Genomic DNA, 19,845 nt, shown 5'->3' with positions numbered 1-19,845 from the left:
TCTTTTTAAAAAATATTAGTTTATTTAAGAATAAGATTAATAAACGTAATAAGGGTTAAATAATATTATAAAAAAGGATATAATAAATTATAATCCCTAAAAAGTAATTTTTTAATAAAAATATAGGGGTCTAAGTTAGAGCTAAGTTTATAATTATTATAGAGTTATTATAAGAGTATTAACGTATATAAAAAGAATAGTTATTTATTAAAAATAAGAAATAAGTACGAAGCTCGCTCTAATATAGAGGGTACGAGCGAAATAGGCCTTAGTGATTATATAACTAAGGTTACGTAACGTGTAATAAGTCTATAGATAGTTAAAGCTATTACGACAGATCCAAAGCACTAATAACTTAGAGTAACTATTACAAATGGCCTAGTGAAACTTGGAGTTTGTGGAAATCATCAAGTCTTCAAAAGGGACGGAATTCAATCACTATGGATGCGCGTGATAAGCAGCGCCTTGCAACGTCCGCTTTTAACAAGAGTATCCGAGTCCATCAATTCAAGGTAAATGACTCGCTGCAACGACACTGCTAACTGACTGACTCGTGTGGCCACGTCGAGGCTTTGAATATCTTCCGTGGCCATCTGGCTTAGCCCGAAGTCTTGGCTTTGACTTCACGTTACCTGACTTTTTATCCCACGAGCTTCTGCAGAAGAATTTAACATGATAGACTCCACGCTATGGAGAACAATGGCAGATGCGCTGGGGGCTGCTAAGCCGTGCCTTCGTCAGATCCTCGAGCAGATGATGCAATCGGTCGCCTCAACCAAAGCCCAGGCAGCATGGGGAGTGGCCACAGCTGCACTACTGTACCTGAACCTGAAGAGGATCCCTTTTGTTTGGCATGTGAGTCATAGCTGTGGACATGATTGACTACTCTATGGAGAAATCGGTCCTAATGTTAATGCCAGTTTCGTGTGTTCAGCCACATTTGGTGGCCCAAGAATGGGCTTTTCGAGCACAAACCTGGAGCTATCTTCCAGCCGGTAGTCACACCTTCTCGGGTTGCTCTGCTGGAGACCGACTACAATTTGCACAAGTCAAATAGCACCTACTTCTCTGATCTTGATGTTGCTAGGACGGACCTTCTCGCCGCCCTGAGAGCTCAAGCAATTGACGGCGGTCTGTACAAGGATTACAAGAGAGGTGTTCAAGTTCTGCTTGCAGGCACCTCCTGCACCTTCAAGAAGGAAATCAAGCCTGGTGCTGCCTTTAACATGCAAAGCAGAGTCCTCACCTGGGATAAGAAGTGGGTGTACATTGTAACCCATTTTGTCGAGAAGCGGAAAGGGAGCAAGTCGCCCACCTACCAACCATGGAAGGAAGTAGATGAAGGCAAGACTGACCAGTCATCGCCTCTTGTCTATGCGGCAGCAATCTCGAAATGCGTTGTCAAAGCCGGTCGTCTCACTGTGCCACCGCAGAAGTTCTTCCAGGCGGCAGGAGTTCTTCCTTCGGTGGATCAACCTGAAGGATCCATTGCAGACGTCACGCCAGAGGTAAATGACTTCGGAGGGTGGACTTGGGCAAAGGTTGAGGAAGAGCGTCTGGAGGCATTGAAAATTGCTGATGGTTTTGCCGGTGGTCTAGATGCGGCGCACGAGAAAGCCAATTTGTTGGTTTGAACGTTGACCAAGTGTTTCTGTGCAATGCCAAGGCGAACATGTTGACAGAGAGACAAATTAGAATGATAGAAGGTTGAGAAGTGGGCACGGAAGTTGCGGCACGCCATACAGGTATGCGCGTGTAGACCTGGATATCACGCAACCATCACTTTTTGCTGACGTGAGGTGCTCATATGGTCGATGGATTGGCCCTAAGAGATTCACGTGTTTTTCTTGACCCCTTGCCCTGGTCCTGATCCTTCCGATGTTGTACTTATTTAGAGTGGATGCCGCGATCCCGCTGATCACCTCTTCTTTACCGCAAAGTCTCCCTACAACCTTATCACACATCACCACGTTCCACTGATCCTTTGCCAACTACCGGTCTTATAAGTTGCGTCGCCAACGAGCGTCCATCTATACCCCAGCCTCGCGCTCTGCAGTCTTCGATTCCAACATAAATCGCTGTCCGACAATGCCGAACACCGTCTATGTCATTACTGGAACCAACAAAGGCATCGGCCTTGGCCTAGTGAAGACCTTGTTAGCGAGACCATCTACAACAGTTGTTGCCTCCGTTAGGAATGATGAAGCTGCTTCTTCACTGAAGTCCAGCGTCCGAGATGTAAACAAGGGTAACGGCAGCGAGCTTTTTGTCATGTTGCTTGACTTCAACATCGCCCCTGATAGCACTGCCGTCCGCAAAGCCTTCGATACGGCGACTGGCGGCGCCGTCACCCGAATCGATGTTCTCATTAGCAACGCCGCCGTATCTACCACAGCATCGCGCTCAGTCTTGACCACCGCCGAGGAACTAAGGAGTGCATTCGAAATCAACACCATCGCACCCTTGATGGTGTTTCAAGGTCTCTGGCCGCTCCTGGAAAGACCGCAGGAAGCAGACGGCCCCCCTGCGAAGTTCATCGGAATCACGTCATCGCTTGGATCCATCGAAGAACAAGAGCCTCTTCCTGCTGGCGCTTATGGTCCCAGTAAGGCTGCGCTTAACTGGTTGGTCAAATCGTTGCATATACAACATCCAGACTTGGTAAGCGTGGCTGTCCACCCCGGATTTGTTCGAACGTCTATGGGTGAAGATGCCGCGAAGCAGTGGAACTTTGATCTCAATCGACTTGACACGATTGAAAGCTCTGTTACTGGCGTTCTCGAGGTCATCGACGGAGCGAGCCGTGAGTCCACGTCCGGAAAATTGGTAACACAGACTGGCCAATTGATTGCATGGTGATGGGGGGTGCGTGATTTCCCATCTCCGGCCGAGTTTACCCATTCGTACGAAACTCCCGACAGACTGAGGTTCAATGGTCTTAAGAATATTCGAGATGCATCTAGCATCATGTTGCAGTTCCCAGTAACTGCGGGATAGTTGGCTGTATCGAGTACCCTTTCGGGTAGCTGGTAATGACCATTGCCACAAGTAAAATCCCCAAGAGTACCCGCAGGCTGTAGTCTAATAATGCCATACCGCGTATCAATAATGAAAGAAGACGACTTCGAAGATCTAAAGAAAACACCTACCTAGGCTTTTGACGCGGGAAGTGCGTAACACAATCGTGTGCCTCCCAAAGTCCCAGCTCTGTTCCTACCTGTACTGTTATGTCCTTTCATTGCTGTTACTTCAAGCTTGTCAACAATTACCTCCAATACTCTCTATGTTCCTCGGATAATACGTGTTGAATCGAATCGTGGGGTAATAATCTTGGTTAGTGATCTTCAGGTGCCAGGCATCCAACTAACACTGCCATTTACTTGCGTGTGTATTCGAACTACCTGAGGTACATGTCTGCTTGAGGCCAGGAATGCGACTTTTGGTGGGCGGCCGACATTACCTGGAGCGTAAAAGCCCTGTGAAGGCATACCGTTGCCTAGACTATTTCGCCCACTTCTGGCGCCAGTAGTATCGCCTGCAATTTGCATCATTTTCTTTGATAGGTTCGCAGCCGTATCACTCCATAGAAGTTTGACAACCATGGGAATCCTTCCACAAATGCCGATCACGGTCCCTGCTGCTCGCTACGACACATTTCCACAATTACGTCGCGTCTGTAGAATTAGCTGCGCTGTGGTTAGTCGGTCGGCTCTTAGCGGCGGGAAAAGTGCCGAGGAAGTTCAAGTGGATGCAACATCAAGCGGACTATGCCCGTCACTCCTCACCCATGAGACGATGTCACCGTTGAAGGGACCCAGTTAGAGGAACTTTCAGGCCTCCACCGAAACAGACCCAGCACTGGTTGCGGAGGAAGATCAGCAATTTTGGGACTTTGGTCGAGATTGTAATGCCAATTTCAGATCAAGTGGAAAACATAGAGCCGAACTTTTTTTTCTCTGCTACAACTCGTTCGTCATCGTCTTCAATATGACTTTATTCAGTTTTGGCAACATTTTGCTGCTCTCTGCAGCCTATGTGTTGTGGAAATTACTTTACCAAATCGTGTATTATCGCTTCTACCATCCGCTAGCCAAATTCCCCGGCCCTTTTTGGGGTTCGGTAACTCGACTGTGGATAACATATCATAATGTTAAGGAGGATGAATGTCGGGTGAATCAGGAGCTTCACAAGAAGTATGGTAAGTGCACGTCTATCAAGGCATCAGGCTCGCAATGAACTTACCTTGCATGTAATGAATATGTTGAGTCCATACATTCAAACAGAGTCAAAAGTTGACTCGCAATATTAGGGCCTGTCATTCGCATCACACCTACCATGTTGCTTGTCAGTGACGCAACCAAGTTACCGGAAATCTACCACCGAAATGCCAACAAGTCGCAACACTACATCACCGGCAGTTTCGGAAAGACGGAATCATTGTTCAACATGCAGGACCATGCAGTTCATGCTCGCTTCCGTAAGATCGCTGCGGCGCCTTACTCTTTTTCAAACATTCGGAAGATGGAGCCTCTGCTTGACAAGCACATCGAGCGCTGGATGTCCAGACTAGATGCGTTCGCTATTTCCGGTACCAAGATGGACTTTGCTCCATGGGCAGTCTACCTAGCTTACGATATTGTCTCTGAAGTTGGCTTCGGACAGCCTTTCGGTTTCATTGAACAGGGGAAAGATGTTGAGGGACTCATCCAAGGTTTTCACGACGGCCTTGTACCGTTTGGCATACTGGCACGGTGCTATCCGTTCACAAATTGGGTCAAGAGCACTTTCTTGGGGAAATACCTTGTCGCATCGCCGGAGCAGGACTCTGGAATTGGGACTTTGATGAGATTCCGAGACGGGCTTATCGTTCAAAGACTCAAAGACATCGAGAAAGGGACGACAGATGGACGTATCGATTTACTACAAACGTCAGTATTCTGCCCTAAAATTACCCAAAGTTTCTCAGTATCACTTACTCACATGTTCCTAGCTTCATTGAAGCCCGGGACGAGGATGGAAACCCTCTTGATCTGGACTACATCAAAGCGGAAATCTTACTCGTCTTGCTTGCTGGAGCAGATACTACGGGCACTGCATTCCAGGCTTTCATGATGCATATCATGACACATCCCGACGTCTATGATCGTCTCATGGCCGAGATTGACGAGCAGACTCGAGCTGGTAATCTTTCAGAGATGCCTCAGTACGCGGAAGTCCAGGAACATTGCCTATTCTATGTGGCGTGCATTCGCGAAGCCATGCGATTGAATCCTCCAGCGCCCAACATCTTTCCTCGGCTTGCTGGGAAAGGCGGTATGGAGCTTTACGGCAAGCACGTACCAGAAGGAGCTGAGGTTACTTGCAACCCGTGGCTGGTGCATCGCGACGAGAACATCTTTGGTCCCGACGCTACCGAGTTCCGACCAGAGCGATGGCTAGAAAGCGAGGAGAAGACAAAGGAGATGCTCAAGTACAACATGGGGTTTGGATACGGGGCCAGAGTTTGCCTGGGCAAAGACCTTGCAATGATGGAATTGTTCAAAGGGCCTCTTCAATTCTTCAGGGCTTTCAAGCCAGAGATCCTCAATAGTGGAGAGCCTGGTAAGTATGTTGTGAAAGGGGGTGTCAGTTTCTTCAAGGATATGTGGGTCACCATCGAACGACGACCGAAGGCGCTGTAAGTATCGCGTATAGATTTCTTACGATGTAACGGAAGACAGGAACCTGGTTATTTGACGTATCAATTACGAAAGAGTTCTATCCTTGGCTTTCATATACGTTGAAGCAAGTGAAAGCAATAAAGTTGCAATATGAAGATGCTGTCTTGGTATCTATCGAGGCGGGAAAAGATAGACACGATGCGTGCTCTGGCCGTAGTGGCGTACCCTGTGCTATGAGTTCTCTGGCGCTTTCGAGGAATTCGGGATGCTTGATGAAAAGCCTGGGATTGAGCTTGTATCTGTCTAGCCGACTTTCGATCTGCAAATGATTCGCAACCGCCCAGGCAACATTCGGCATGTCAAAAATGTCTGTTGCCTTAGATGTTGGCAAAGACACGGGCCCCTCGCTGGCGTCCCCATAATCGATCGTCTCTATTGCTTGCACAAGGTCCGCTACTTTGATGTACACCTGCATAGGAGGCGAGTTTACAACCAAGTCGCTTAGTGAAACTTTGACAACATACGTGCCGACGATGTCGCTGACAACTTGATCAATACAAGGATTTGCGGCATGGTTCCGAGTGACACAGTCACGGATGGAGGGGAAAGGAAGTCAATCAATAACTGCAGGATAGGGCATCCCCTACACGACCGGCGCGAACGCGGCTTTCTTCCTCTGGGCTGATCTTGGGAGTGCTTGGAAAAGACACAACCCTGGAACTGTCGAAGACGAGGACCTGGATGACTTCTTGATGAAGCTCTTTTGAAACACAAGGTATATGTTTCTTCGGGAAAAGACTTTGGTTCTGACAGTGTTGGGTGGTTCCGTATTGTGTTCTCTCAGGATGAAGCTCAGTTGCTTACTGGCCTGGAAAGAGTTGCTGCTGCACTAAACCCCGGGGTAGTACCCATACTATAAGTCAGTAGTCTCCTCGCCACGGGACCATTGAATTAATTCCACCCATCTGCAATATTCATGATCCCACCTCAAGAAATCCGGACGCTGCAGGTATCAACCTAAGCGAACATATTTTTGGATTGCTACGTAGCTCGCATTGCCGGACTCGTGAGAAAGGCTTGCAAGACCCGGGGGTTGTGATTCGCAACCTAGGTATCGACAGCACTAGGACGGCCCGAAATTGTCGATTGCAGACAGAAAGACACTGAATGCAGGGTGAATCGGGTGCTGGAAAAAAGGCCATGAGTTCCAGCCATGACCCGGAACTAGCGTATTATCGTTGTATTCGATTATGAACAGAAGTATGTTTCAAGTAGGTGTATCCGTACGATGCGTATGATAATTGCTGTCTCCCTCTCCCCTTTGCCGAAGCTTGAACTTGCGGGTGATCGTCCTTAATGCGGGGTAAATCTGGAGAGTTCCCCGCGCGGTGAAATCTCGCTATCGGGGCAACTAAGACTACCTGGTATTAGGCAGCATGGATACCAGTGAAGTTCCGGAACACCCGAGCCAATGCTCAGTGAACTTTCTCTAGGCACATGAGAAGGGGCTCTGTGGTTCTATGCCTTCGTCCACTTCAAGTGACCTTGCTCAAATCCCGACCATGTTCCAAATAACATCACGCTGAGCCTCTCGAAACTATCTCAGCTCTGACGCTCGACACTGTCGGAATCCAATCCTGCAATGGTGCCCTCCGACGGGAGCAGTGATTATCTTACCGCACTGCGTCATCGGCGGAATAGAAGGGTCCCTTACGTCAATCAAGCATGGTAAGCCTTCCGAAGACCCGCCCAGGTCAGGAAATATCTAACACGTTTCCAAGCATCGAATGCAAGAGGAAGAAGATCAAGTGCGACGGTGTCAACCCCTGCGCGGCATGCACACGGAATTCGGTCACATGTCAATACCACCCACAGCGTCGAGTTCTAGGCACTCCGAAGCTCAGTTCAAAGTAAGTTACATGCCTTCAATTAAATGTTGTACTTCTTTAAGTAAATCTTTGGAAATCTTCTCCCCTTCGCTATCCTACCGGGGGATCTACATAGCTCACGAAAATTAAGGAACGCGGATCCAAGCAGACCTCATACTTCTCCTCAACATGAAAACTCACTCAGCGTCTCAAAAGCTGTATCTACACACACTCCATCATCACAATCGCCTAGCCAAGAGACGAGTCCTCTCCTTGAGTCTAGGCCAAATCTCATGTCATGTGACGCAAGTAGTAATTCTCCGGAGTTTTGTGGCCCATCAAGCTCTGAGTTCACTTTTGGAGTTGTCAAAGGCAATCTCGAGGCCATGGGAATCCCGCCCTCTATATTGGACAAGTCTACTCCGAAGACCAACCCTGCCTCAAATACGCCATCTCAGCTGGCGCAATATGGGCCACTCATGAAGATTCTGGCTCGAGATCCGCTATGGGAAATCAGCCTCGAAGATGCTACCAACCACATCCGAGAGTGGTTTTCGGGCACCGGCTTTCTCTACGCCGTCGTCAGCGAAGAGCAGCTGCTCAAGGTTGCTAGTAACGTGTTTGGCACTCTACGGGCCGTCAACGTTCACGAGACGCGGGGTCGAGGAACTCTGGCAGAGTGTCTTTTCCACAGTGATACTAACAAACTAAAGCTCATCCTGGCCACTTGCTTGACTTTGGAGAGTGGCAATTGCAATGACTTAGCTCAGAGGCTCTTTCAGAGCGCCACCGAAGCTGGTGAGGGGCTTCTATGGGGTAAAAACTCGATTAGCAACATACAGATGCTGGTGTTGATGGTATGTATTGCTCTTACCTGGAACAGGCGGAATACTTTTCCCGGGTGATGTTACTGACGGGTGCACACGTAGGCCCTTTACTACTATCACCTTGATGAAGAAGTACGGACCGGTCGCATCATTGGATTTGCAGCTCGGCTCTGCCTCGAAATGGGCTTACATCGCAGGGCTTCTGTAGATCGCTTTGCCAACTCGGAAGAGCAAGCAGCGGGGCTACAGACGTTCTGGTGTGTGTACATGTTAGAGAGAAGGACAAGCCTGGGCCAGGGGATACCGTTCTATATACAGGACTGCCATGTCGACCCCACACTACTCGCAATGGTAAGATTACACCAAATCTGTGACGTTGTACTGGATTATTCTCCAAGACCTGCTGACAAGCCGATAGAACGGACATGATCCGGTGATGACCGCGCTTCTCGACTGGACCAAACTAGCGGGCAAGACGTGGTACGCCCTCAATAGCCAAGTCGAGAAAGAGAGTGAGCTTAATATCGACAAAATCGACTATCTCGATTACCGGATAGAGCAGTGGTATCAACTCCTGGCTGACGACCTGAAGCTTGAACCCATCCAGCCGGGGCAAGAGGTTCGACATGTTCAGGCTGTGCTATTTCTCCGTAAGAGCCATTTGCACAACTTGATCTGTCGCCCGGTGCTCCAATCTGGTACGCGGATCACGCAATATCAGAGACATGCTCACAAGGCCGTCGCCGTTGCCAAAGAGTCGCTACAGATGCTCTCAGGCCTCAACGAAACCACCGCCATCATAAAGCGTAATCCGCTTTTTTTCAAGCACCTCTTACTAACTGCTTTTGGCAACCTGTTACTGGCTGTTGTGAATGCCAGCTCCATGTTCTGCGACAAAGTCACTGTCGAGTTTGACATTGCGCTGGATATGATCAGAGCCCTAAGCAATAGGTCGACGTTGTTGCTGACTCTTTGGGAGCGTCTTCAAGGCCTACGGAAACTCACGACACGGCTGTCTGCCTCTTCGGCCACGGCATCGAGTAGCAGCGGGCAAGGTGAACAGAGAGATAGTGTCGAAAGCCCTTCTGATGCTCTATTGTTTGGCAATATGGGAGATATGATGGTTTTTGACCAGCTGAACGGTTTCTTTGATCTTACGCCCATGTCCACGAATTGTACAACGGGCAATTGGACTTTTCCGATTGGCGATTGAGCAAGTTCCGGTCACTTCCGAGCCGGAACTAATAGCGGGGTCAAACTAACTCCGGTCATCCCGTCAGAGTAGGAACTTATTAATAACCAAGCAAAAGAGCCAGCTCAGTGCAGTCAACCCCGCTGTCTCATCTAGCAAATGCTGAAGTTGATGTGATCAAGATCTGAATCAGTAGTGTTTGTTCAGGTTTTAGACCCTGCATTCCTAGCAATTGTCTCTCTACGATCGCAGCACTTCCTAACATGGGCTCCCCATTTCCGATGGAGACATTGGCGGGGTACACGTCACGAACAGTGCCCTTCAAAGTTACCTCAGATATAACCATCAACGCCGACGTCGTGTACCCCGGGAAGTCAGATGGCTCTCCCGCTGTTGTGCTGCTGCATTATCACGGTGGCTTTCTTGTAAGCAATTGCTTCCGTTCGAGCCGCATACCCATTTGAATTATCTCCCTGGGTCGCTTGATCTATGCCGTTCGAAGCTAACAGGGAGACTTTCCTAGATCGTCGGAGATCGGTATTCGTTCTTGCCTCACTGGCTTGTGCATGCCTCCGCCTCCCGTGGATGGGTCTTTGTGACTCCCGAGTACCGCTTGATGCCCGAGTCGACCGCACACGACTCCGTTGAAGATGCCGCGGACGCCTATAAATGGGCCCTGTCGTCACTACCGGAGATCATAGGCCGTCCGGTCGGTTCAATTTTAGTCGGTGGGTCAAGCGCTGGTGGGTATCTAGCTCTTAACACAGCCGTCTCGGCTGCTCAAAAGCCTAGCGCACTTCTGCTCATCTACGGGATGCTCGATCCTTCTGGAAGTCGATACACAACTCCCGGGAAAAATATCTTCGGCCGGCCGCCAGTCGAGACCGGGCCAATCCTGGAAAAGTGGCCCATGGCCAAGGCTTCGGGCGAAGAGAGGAAGCCTGTCTCAGCTTATCCGATATCAGGCGACCCGTCCGCTGACCCCAGATTTGCTCTTACGTCGGCACTGCACATTGACGCCCTCTTCCCCGACTACATGACTGGCGTCTCTGGTCTTACTCGTCAGATTGCCACTCAAGGAGCTGCAGCAGTACCCAAAGAACACCAACATCTATTCCCACTTGACTTTGGGGATTTCAGTGGCTTCCCGCCTGTCATGCTACTCCATGGTGCGAACGACTCAGCTGTACCGGTTGAGTGTAGTACCAGAGCCGCAGAGAAGCTCAAGGCATCTGGAGTGCGTGTGTTGGCAGAGTTTCCATCTGATGCGGAGCACGGTTTCGATGGAAGGCCCGGTAACGTCAACGTCGAGACTTCAGCTGGGGATTCGGTGACTGCTGTGGAGTCTCTCCGGAAGGCGATTGGTTTCCTCGAGCAGCATGTGGCCAAATAGCATCGACTTTGAAAAGCTCAGCTTTCAATGGAGCTTGAACATAAACCGCGTCAACTTACATTCGATAAGGATGTTAGAGTCAGAGAGTGAGATTTAACGGTGGATACAACGTACCTCTTAGGATCGAATCATGAACCTATCCAGAAGCTATCTTACTTCATTTAAAGTTGATTGCACATTGATTATAAACCCTAGAACGACTTGAGTGTAGTCAGGTCATTCGAGATAACTGAAATAGCCAGCACTCGCTAGCACAGATAGAAGCATTCAAGCTTGATTATTTTCATCCATGACGCAGTTACATAACCGCCATTCTCTCCTTCTTTTTCCACCGACTCATAATCACAAAGACGCCGATATGAGACACGTTACTCGATTTCTTGCACCTTCAACCTATCTTCTACGAACACGACACAACAATGGACCTTCTTTCTCCGAAATTCCAACGCTGATAGTAGAGATAGCTTCCATCGGCTCCACCGCCTCAAGATCATAACATCTAAATGTTGTTGCAACAAGCTTGAGCATGTTCGTCATGGCCATGTTGCGTCCGATACACATGCGATGACCCATGCTAAAGGGACTGAGGAAACGCTGGAGCTTCTCCCCTTCTTGATCATAGAATCTTGAGGGGTTGAAAACATCGTGGTCTTTGCCCCAAATGGCAGGATTATGATGAACAACGTGATTCAGGCTGAACAGGCCGGTCTTGTTGTTTTTGTCAGCAATTCCAGTTACACCAATCCTGGGAGAAGGGAGAGACGCACGCCCTTGGGAGCTACGTAGCCCTCGATTTCGAAGCCTTCCTTGGCAGTCACTTCTCGCTCCAAGGGCATAGTGAAAACAGAGTTCATCCGGAAGTTTTCATCTAGACAAGCCATGACGTATGGAAGCTTTGCTTCAAGGTCTTTGATAGGCACGATGGCCGAACCAATATCATCGACCGCTGCATCGACCTCCTCTACCACCTTGGTATGTACAGCCGGGTTTTGAAGAATGTGAGAAAAGAGAAGAGTAAGGGTTCCGGACGTCGTATGGGAGCCAGCAACACTAATAACATGTTAGAGAAAACAGCGGAGAAAATCAACTGAGCAATGCAACGTCGAACAACCTACATGAACGCAAATGCCTCTGTTTGTATGTCTAGCTCTGTGAGCTTAGCGCCTGTATCCGTGTCTACGGAGTTGATCAGACTGGTGATGAGGTCTTTTCGAGCAGCACCAGTGTCAGCTAATCGGTTTCTCACACACTGCGCGGTAAGGGTCTTGAGATTTTGTCTAGCTGCGAGAAGCTGTTGCAGCCATGGAATCGGGATCCATGGAGAGATAGCTTTGATGAGCGGCATAAAATCAGGAATCATGCCCATTAGGCAAGCAAGAAAGATGTGGTCATTGATGGGAGGCAATTTCGAAATGTCCTTTTCGATCTGCGAGTCCAATTGACAGCGGAAGGCGAGATCTCCTAGAACATCAAGGACAAAGAAGGCTATCAGTTCCTTGAGGTCGAAAACTTGGCCAGTTTGGGAGTACTCGTCGAGGTTATTGCGGAATTGAAGCATGTGACCGTCAATGTGCTGCTCCATTTCTTTGATCGACTGCAAAGAGAATGCGTGTGCCATCTGCCGTCGCCGCATCGAGTGTACCTTGGAAAATCAGTGTGTGATCTCCCATACCTTGCGAAACTTCCAACGACTCACCTCTTCATCTCGAGTTCCAAACAAATTGGGATTGAAAGAAGTGAAGCCATCATAAAAAGCTGTCTTGGCCAAAGTTCGGCCAGCCTTGTAAATCCTCGGTACGGCACTCCCTTGTCTGAAGGAAAGCATGTTGGGGCCAATGCGGACGACATCCCCATACTTCTCGTGCAGAACGACTAGGGTCTCCGGTAGGTGCAAGTTCCATAGTTCCCGAAGTCTCCAGAAGTTGGTAACTGACGCAAGAAAAGGGCCATGGAATCTGGCCAAAGGATGTATTTTCCGGTAGTAGAACGTATAGAGGCCGATGAGAACAGCCAGAAAGGCTGTGATCGACGCGAAAGGGTGCGCGGTTGCAACTGGCAATAGCTGTTTGGCGTCCATGTCTGCCTGGATTTCTGATCTCTGGTGTTATCGGGTCATTGGATTTCCGCACATCTAGGAGGATAATGAAGGCCTAATATATGCCTAGCTTGTTTGACTTCAGCAGTGCAGACTCTCGTAAGTCCATGTTCCTTCACATTCAAGTGTGGGCGGCCGAAATTCCGAAAGCATACTTCGGATTGCTTCATACAGTTTGATGATTCCGTCTGGGCCAATCGGATTGCTCCACCGGCAGATCGAAACGGAATTTCAGAGGTGGATACTGAGAAATGGAGAGGGACCGTTCCGTACGAGCCAATCAAATCAAGTTGGTCTAACTCTCGGAACCCCAACTTACACGGGTCATTCTGATCGTTCATCAGGATGGTCTTGAACCTCGGGCCTGTCAGAAGGTACTGCCGCCTGGTCTGCACTAAGTCCTGAAGTCACATCTGAGGACCTGATCTAGCGGTCGCGTGTCTAAGAAAACAAAGTAGGTAAGGAGGTGTAGCAAACGCTAAAGGAGGCAGATCATCTTAAAACACATTTCATGGAATTACAAGAAGTTTGAAACATTTTATCGTCGTTTATGCTTTCACGCCTCAGAAGTCACTACTTCGGGCTCTTTTCTCAAAGGCACTTAATTAAGTACATGATGTTGTGAACCTCAAGAAACGGTCAATGCCAAATAATAGAGGCTACGGAGCTGGAAGATCTACCCACGTGTTGATGCAAGATACACATGTGTAATGTAAGAGCACCATTTCAGATGTGTCTTCCTTCTCGGAAATGACATTCGAAGGTGATAGCTACATCTATCCGGTGAAACACATCGATTAAACTGGTTGCCTGTCCCTGCAAATTCTCCTCTAACCTCATACCGCCACGCTAGTTCAGTTCAGTCTGGACGTACTCAAAGTCCTAAAAAACAGTGATGTTAGCCTTGCTACGTTATGGAAGCTTGGAATAGACTCAATGTACCGCAGGATTTAGAGTCGGAAGTCTGGTTCCGGTACTGTAGATCGCGAAATGGGTTCCGACGAAGTTCTGCCAGCCCTCAACGTATGACTGGAGCCAGCGATTCTCAACAGTCGCAAGCCAACTTGGCGCTTTATCGCCTGTAGAGTATCCTAAACGATATTCTACATCCTTGGCCTCGATGAAAAGCTTCACTGGCTCACCATTGGCAACATCCTCATCCTCAATGTAGGTAGTATTGAGTGTAGCGTCGGGACCCGTTCTAGTGTGCGTGACTATGCATCGCCTACCAGTATCATTCGAGTAAGTCATGGCGACTTCGTTGTGGTAGTGAATGCTGAGATAGACACTCGCACCGGCCTCCTGTCTCCACGATGCCGGGCTGAAAGAGCTGACTTCGGTGCTAAAGGTAGTATTGATGTCGACCTGCTTGCGAAGTAGTGCTGCCGGGGTTTCGCGATCGTTCAGAGTGTAAACATTGCCTCTGATTCGGAGCTTGCCAGGGCTGGACTCGAAGTCTGTGAAGCCTTTGTATGGTGTCCGTGTATAGTAGTAGGCTTCATCAGTGAGTCCACCCTCGAAATCGTCGCGCCATATCTTGGGCCGGTTCAAGTCGTACAGAACGTCGGGCATGTATTCAGCAATCGGCTCGTTGTTGTTGAACATGGGCCACCCGTCAGCGTCCCATGTAACAGGACACAGGAAGGTCTCGCGACCAAGCTGAGGAAGTCCAGTACTGTTCCTAGGATTCTGTGGTCGAATCGCTAGGAAAACGGCCCACCAGTTTCCATCGGCGTCGTCAACAATGTCTGCGTGCCCCGTAGCAAGTACTGGCAGAGACATATCTTCGCCATTCCACAATACAGGGTTATGAGGGTTTCCTTCCCACGGCCCGTCCAGAGTCTGAGAGCGATATACATTTGCTTTGTGATTAGCCTCGGTTCCCGAATCGGCAGTGACCATGTAATATGTGCCGTTGAGTTTGTACAAGTGGCTCCCCTCGGTCAAAGATAGTTCGGTTGACGATTAGCTAAGACGGTTTCATATTATGCTGGTCGTTATGGCGAATGAGGCTTACGAGTGGGTAGCCAAGCTCTGGAGGTACCGTTGTCGTGTGGAGAACACGGGAATTACTCAAGGAGTCGCCAGTCTTGATATCGATCTCGGTGATCCAGTTTGCAAAATTACCATTCTCGACAAATTCAGAGAATGTCGAAGTCAAATAGACTTTCCCATCATCGTCAAAAAAGAGGTCCGGGTCGAAGCCCCACTGGTCAACATATGTAGGTTCACTCCAACTAGCCTGATCAAATATATTCGGGGTCGTGACGTAAAATGAACGGGGCACCCGTGTAACCTATGGGAAAAGTCCACCAGTAAGTGGCCAAAGTTCCTCTCACATAAGGTACTACGCTTAAAGAACTCACATTGTCCGGAGGGCTGATCACGTCGAACACTGTGTCAATCAAGTAAAAGAGACCGTCGTGGTGTCTCAGCGTTGGCGCAAAGATACCACCACTCGGAGCGGTACCGCGCATGTTCAGCTGGGACGGCCGCGATAGTGCATGGCCAATGTTTTCCCACTTCACGCTGCATCGGTTGAGTGAGCATTGGGTAACACGGTGCTACGCAGGTCGCTCGGAAACAAGTAGACTCACAGGTCGGTTGAGTGGTAAATGGGGACGCCGGGAAAGAACTCAAAAGTGCTAGTTGCAAGGAAGAAGTCTTGACCAACTCTAATGATCGTTGGGTCCGGATTAAACCCCGGAATGATAGGGTTCACAAGTCCTTGTGCGAAAGCTATCCGGAAAGTTAGCCTTGGGTAGATAGTTTGGTCAATGCTGATAACCTGGTGAACTCACTCGGAAGCAATGCAACGACTGAGGCCAGTGGCATGAAAACAGTGGACTTCATATCGGCTGTCTCAGTGTCATTGAATCCAAATACAACACAAATATGATACTACCCAACCTTCTACCAGATGTCACGGACTAATCTCGTCATGGTATGGATGCTTTATATCGCTCTGAATGAATCCGGGGTAAATGACGTTGGCCCTGCACCCCTCACGGATAAATGCCTGGCTCAATTGACCCTGGGCGGGATGCCGGGTGTGGCAGGTTGCATTGCGTTTAAGCTAAAAGTGGACGAACCTGGCTAAAATGGCTCCATTCGGTTTTCGCGATGATGCTAGCCGAGGTGGTAGAAGAGCCATGCTGCAAACCCCCCAATTTCAGGGTTTCCGTTTTTCGACTTGTCATGGGTATCATTATGTCGTGAGCCAGTGGCGGCCGAGGTATCGTCAGATCTCTTCAGTCACCATGATTTGCTTTCCAGAACCTTGGGCGGTACGATCAACTTGGTATTTGGGCTACCTAGGTAGACAACGTGTAGGCTAGTCAATACCAGACCCCCCCCCCCCCCCCCAAAATCAATACCTTAAGTAAAAGAGGTCAATTGAGATAGCTGAACTGAGGCAGGCATACTAATGGTCAAGAGTTGCATGTGCTTTCCCGCACTTCCCAGCTTTATAAGCACTTACTTACTCTACTACGTAGTTATGCTAGGTCTCTCGGATATATCCAGTTATCAACTTAGTACTTATGTCTACTTCCCTTAATTGTTGCCTTCGCGTTGTTCTTGACGGTAACACACAAGTTCTTTCCTGCGCGCCGAAGACAATTGCGTTGTTCTAGCAGTAACCTGATGTTGGACGCATAGCTCAACTCGATGTTGACACTGCCACGAAATCATGCTTTGTTCGAAGTCTCCGTGCTATTTTTGACCTTGAAAACCTTGAGATAGATCCAGTTTACTTTCAAAACTTCAAAACCAAGGTGCTTGGTCCAATCAATTCTTTGCAGACGCAAAGCCTCAATTCCCAAATTCGATGTTTCAGACGCTGAACAAAGCCCTTTTTATGATTGTTTTCGTTACAATGCCACTATCATGGCATTCATTGCCTAGGTGACCAGGTTAGAAACGTAGATTAGACCTTCGCCAAAATCTTTAAAAGTGCAATGATTCCTCTACATTAGGACACAAGGTACATCAGAATCCTACCCACGATAAGCGTACCATTTCCACGACAACACATAGCATCCTATACCTACACAACTGATCCACTGCAACCTCCTCAGACCTAAAGCCACTCTACTCGAAGAACCTTTGCGGAACATCCTGCGCCCACCGCTCGATATGTGTGACCAACCGTCCGTTGCATTCTATTGCACGCAATGCGGTAAGCCATACGCCTCAGTCTTCCTTCCCGGCAAGTTTGAGCGCTGTCAAAACCCCGAGCCTTGCAAGAAGATTATTGAGCTCGATGGAGGCAGCGTTGTTAGGGGCGTTTGCGAAGACTGCACCCGCCATCTTGTTGTTATTCGCGCACTCGCTTTGGCTGAGTCTGAGCGTTTGAGAAATCAGCGTTCGTGAGTGGGTTGAAAAGCGTACCGATTTTGGATCTAGGTTGTTACGTATAATGATGGAATTATTCCAGTCATATAGAATTAGACACGGGTCTTCGAGATTTAAGCATACATCTTTTCCAACGGAAAACAGGTGGCTTATTTCCATTCGGCCATAGTAGATACCCAGTCTCTCGAATTAATGTTCATGCCACCACTTAGTTGCGTGTATGCATCGGAGTGTTACTTCACGTGTGCCTACTCTCCCTCATCCTACTCCACCTGAGATCCAGTGGATTGGACAGCAGGCTGACTTACTGCAATTGCACCCAAAACTGCAGCCAAGAGTTGCTTGTACTCTCCTCTCGGATCACCAGATATTTCTAGGCTCTCCTCTATTGTCACTAGTGTCCCTCGTCTAGCATGTGCTGCCCATATCACTAGAATCCGGTCCAGTTCTCTCTAGGCAGCCCCTTCGGAGTCACTCAGCAAGGTCATTGTTACAGTCGGCTAAATTAATTTCCGTTGTCCCGAAGAACAAAGTATTAGAAGACCATGTTGTCATCTGTCTCATAGTTGATTTCGTAATCGTGATCTCCCCTGAATACTAAGATAATGATGTGTAGAGAAAGAGACCCGGGTGATCAGCATCAATCATACCATATCAGACTACCTATGTCATAGATTCCTTTTGAGACATCTTTCCAATTTGATTGAGTCAAATTCTGGGTAGCTACGGAGATCATGAAGCATATTTGCACGCTAAGGCATGCACATGCAAACTTCATGTGCCCATCAATGGCCGAGTCTTTGTTATGAGCTGAAAGCGCCCTGATCGGTAACCCCAAATCCAACCGACCAGGACATACAGCATGATGCTAGACAACGGAAAAGGATAGAGCAAAGCCGTCTTAGCTTGGTCTTACATGGCAAGGTAGACCTGGACCTGGACGGTTCATGGCTAGTAGCACAGCCTGGTGTTTAACCTGGATCAATGTTGAAAAGATGATACAAGTCAATACACTGATACCAAAATAATTTCCACTAAGAATTGAAAACTGAGCGCTTTAAATCCTTGACTATTTGACTTCATGTTCGAGATGAACAACTCCCCGCGCATGAGCTCATATGCATCAAGGAGTTGCAGTCTATCAAGCTAGCTAGTCCTCCTCAACAGAACAACAATAATAACGACGAGAACGGAGAACCCACGCAGATGCAGTCTTCCTCAGACAAGAGACTTAATCATAGTATAGGTTTCCACGTCTCATCTACCCAATTAAATGTTTGTTCACCGCCGTCAAAGGTTCCTTCCCTAGTAGTACTTCAGTGACGTTTTGGATAGCCAAATCCTCAAAGCCGATTCTCGTCTCAACAGCTCCACCAGCGGTGTGGCATGTCAGACTTACATCTCTCATGGAGATCAGACGCTTGTTGATGTGAGGCTCGTTCGAGTGTACATCGAGTCCAGCAGCGAAAAGATGCCCTGACTCTAGCGCATCAGCCAATGCCTCCTCATCTACCAGGTTTCCACGCCCAACATTGACTAATCGAGATCCTGCTTTCATCTTCGCTAGGCGTGAGGCATCCATAAGGGCCTTGCCGCCTTCTGCGTCTCCAGGGGCGGAAATAACCACACAATCTGCGACAGCGAGCATGGAGTCCAGGTCTGGGTATCTCACTGCTTTGACAGTGGCTTCCTGCTCCGCTTGCTTGAGGATAGGATCGACATATGCTATCTTCATGCCAAAGGCGGCAAATGCCTTCTGTGCAATGCGATAACCGATGTTTCCGAGGCCAATAATGCCGAGTGTGTGCCCTGCAGGGTTGTGTGCTGTCTCGCTATTATGCCGGTGTGCATCAAGGAACTGGTCTGCGTTACCACTACGTGCTGCCGTATTGGTCCATTGCATGTTGCGGAACACTGATATAATGTGGTAAAGCGCCATGTCTGCCACAGCTTCTGACGATGCTGATGCTCCATTGCAATACAAGATTCCTGTTGTTCATGTCAACAAAACGTCTCGAAGATGTTGAGAAGGAGGGTAGTGGTGTACCTTTTCCAGCCAAAATACCAACATCTGCCCAGTCATATCCAGCACCTGCGGAGGCAAAGACTTTGACGGAGGAAGGCAAGAATGAGATGAGCTCTTCGTCCCAAAGGCCCATCTCACCGCCTGAGTTCCAAAAGGGTCGCAGGATCGCTGAGAAATTGCCCCATTGCTGTTCCTTCAGGGCCTTCAAGAAGGCGTCCCTCTGCCTCTCTTCTATGGTTGGCCTGATAATTGTAGCGATCTCTTCCAACGCCCTGTATCGCTCTGGATTATACTGTATAGGGTCTCCTATGTGGAGTACGATTGGCTTGATAGCACTAGGCATCTTATGGTTGCGTTATTATTCAGAGATTTTCTGAGTTGCTGGGCTGGGAAGAGTCTCGATCTATCTTGCAATACGTCGTGTACCG

At 48.6% G+C, this 19,845-nt stretch overlaps 8 protein-coding genes across 8 annotated transcripts; 4 read left to right on the top strand and 4 right to left on the bottom strand.

Moving 5' to 3' along the window:
- Positions 1 to 699: 699 nt before the first annotated feature.
- Positions 700 to 2,859, top strand: CLUP02_05114 (short-chain dehydrogenase/reductase family oxidoreductase; the record flags this gene model as incomplete). The annotated part of the gene is made up of 3 exons (XM_049284123.1): positions 700 to 855; positions 921 to 1,508; positions 2,008 to 2,859. The coding sequence occupies 3 exons, from the start codon at positions 700 to 702 to the stop codon at positions 2,857 to 2,859; spliced, it is 1,596 nt and encodes a 531-aa protein (XP_049141266.1).
- A 1,476-nt stretch (positions 2,860 to 4,335) lies between these two features.
- CLUP02_05113 (flavonoid 3',5'-hydroxylase) lies at positions 4,336 to 5,681 on the top strand (the record flags this gene model as incomplete). The annotated part of the gene is made up of 2 exons (XM_049284122.1): positions 4,336 to 4,928; positions 4,991 to 5,681. The coding sequence occupies 2 exons, from the start codon at positions 4,336 to 4,338 to the stop codon at positions 5,679 to 5,681; spliced, it is 1,284 nt and encodes a 427-aa protein (XP_049141265.1).
- A 76-nt stretch (positions 5,682 to 5,757) lies between these two features.
- On the bottom strand, positions 5,758 to 7,159 carry CLUP02_05112 (uncharacterized protein; the record flags this gene model as incomplete). The annotated part of the gene is made up of 6 exons (XM_049284121.1): positions 5,758 to 6,206; positions 6,286 to 6,466; positions 6,525 to 6,573; positions 6,785 to 6,846; positions 6,917 to 7,081; positions 7,145 to 7,159. The coding sequence occupies 6 exons, from the start codon at positions 7,157 to 7,159 to the stop codon at positions 5,758 to 5,760; spliced, it is 921 nt and encodes a 306-aa protein (XP_049141264.1).
- Positions 7,160 to 7,302: 143 nt separating this feature from the next.
- Positions 7,303 to 10,940, top strand: CLUP02_05111 (uncharacterized protein; the record flags this gene model as incomplete). Its single annotated transcript, XM_049284120.1, has 8 exons — positions 7,303 to 7,388; positions 7,442 to 7,570; positions 7,734 to 8,172; positions 8,242 to 8,385; positions 8,458 to 8,706; positions 8,774 to 9,530; positions 9,800 to 9,972; positions 10,071 to 10,940. 8 exons carry the CDS (start codon positions 7,303 to 7,305, stop codon positions 10,938 to 10,940), a joined length of 2,847 nt encoding a protein of 948 aa, XP_049141263.1.
- A 393-nt stretch (positions 10,941 to 11,333) lies between these two features.
- Positions 11,334 to 13,017, bottom strand: CLUP02_05110 (uncharacterized protein; the record flags this gene model as incomplete). The annotated part of the gene is made up of 4 exons (XM_049284119.1): positions 11,334 to 11,648; positions 11,708 to 11,990; positions 12,056 to 12,582; positions 12,637 to 13,017. The coding sequence occupies 4 exons, from the start codon at positions 13,015 to 13,017 to the stop codon at positions 11,334 to 11,336; spliced, it is 1,506 nt and encodes a 501-aa protein (XP_049141262.1).
- An 867-nt stretch (positions 13,018 to 13,884) lies between these two features.
- CLUP02_05109 (glycosyl hydrolase family 43) lies at positions 13,885 to 15,888 on the bottom strand (the record flags this gene model as incomplete). Its single annotated transcript, XM_049284118.1, has 6 exons — positions 13,885 to 13,917; positions 13,978 to 14,877; positions 15,053 to 15,331; positions 15,402 to 15,564; positions 15,633 to 15,774; positions 15,837 to 15,888. 6 exons carry the CDS (start codon positions 15,886 to 15,888, stop codon positions 13,885 to 13,887), a joined length of 1,569 nt encoding a protein of 522 aa, XP_049141261.1.
- A 407-nt stretch (positions 15,889 to 16,295) lies between these two features.
- On the top strand, positions 16,296 to 17,803 carry CLUP02_05108 (uncharacterized protein; the record flags this gene model as incomplete). Its single annotated transcript, XM_049284117.1, has 5 exons — positions 16,296 to 16,353; positions 16,696 to 16,811; positions 17,074 to 17,405; positions 17,474 to 17,535; positions 17,604 to 17,803. 5 exons carry the CDS (start codon positions 16,296 to 16,298, stop codon positions 17,801 to 17,803), a joined length of 768 nt encoding a protein of 255 aa, XP_049141260.1.
- Positions 17,804 to 18,652: 849 nt separating this feature from the next.
- Positions 18,653 to 19,760, bottom strand: CLUP02_05107 (uncharacterized protein; the record flags this gene model as incomplete). The annotated part of the gene is made up of 2 exons (XM_049284116.1): positions 18,653 to 19,380; positions 19,439 to 19,760. 2 exons carry the CDS (start codon positions 19,758 to 19,760, stop codon positions 18,653 to 18,655), a joined length of 1,050 nt encoding a protein of 349 aa, XP_049141259.1.
- Between the last annotated feature and the right edge of the window lie 85 nt (positions 19,761 to 19,845).

Source organism: Colletotrichum lupini, chromosome 3 (genome assembly GCF_023278565.1).
Source record: "Colletotrichum lupini chromosome 3, complete sequence".
Classification (NCBI taxonomy): Eukaryota; Fungi; Ascomycota; class Sordariomycetes; order Glomerellales; family Glomerellaceae; genus Colletotrichum; species Colletotrichum lupini.
Note: the sequence above shows the minus strand (reverse complement) of the source record. Positions and strands in the feature narration are given on the sequence as shown.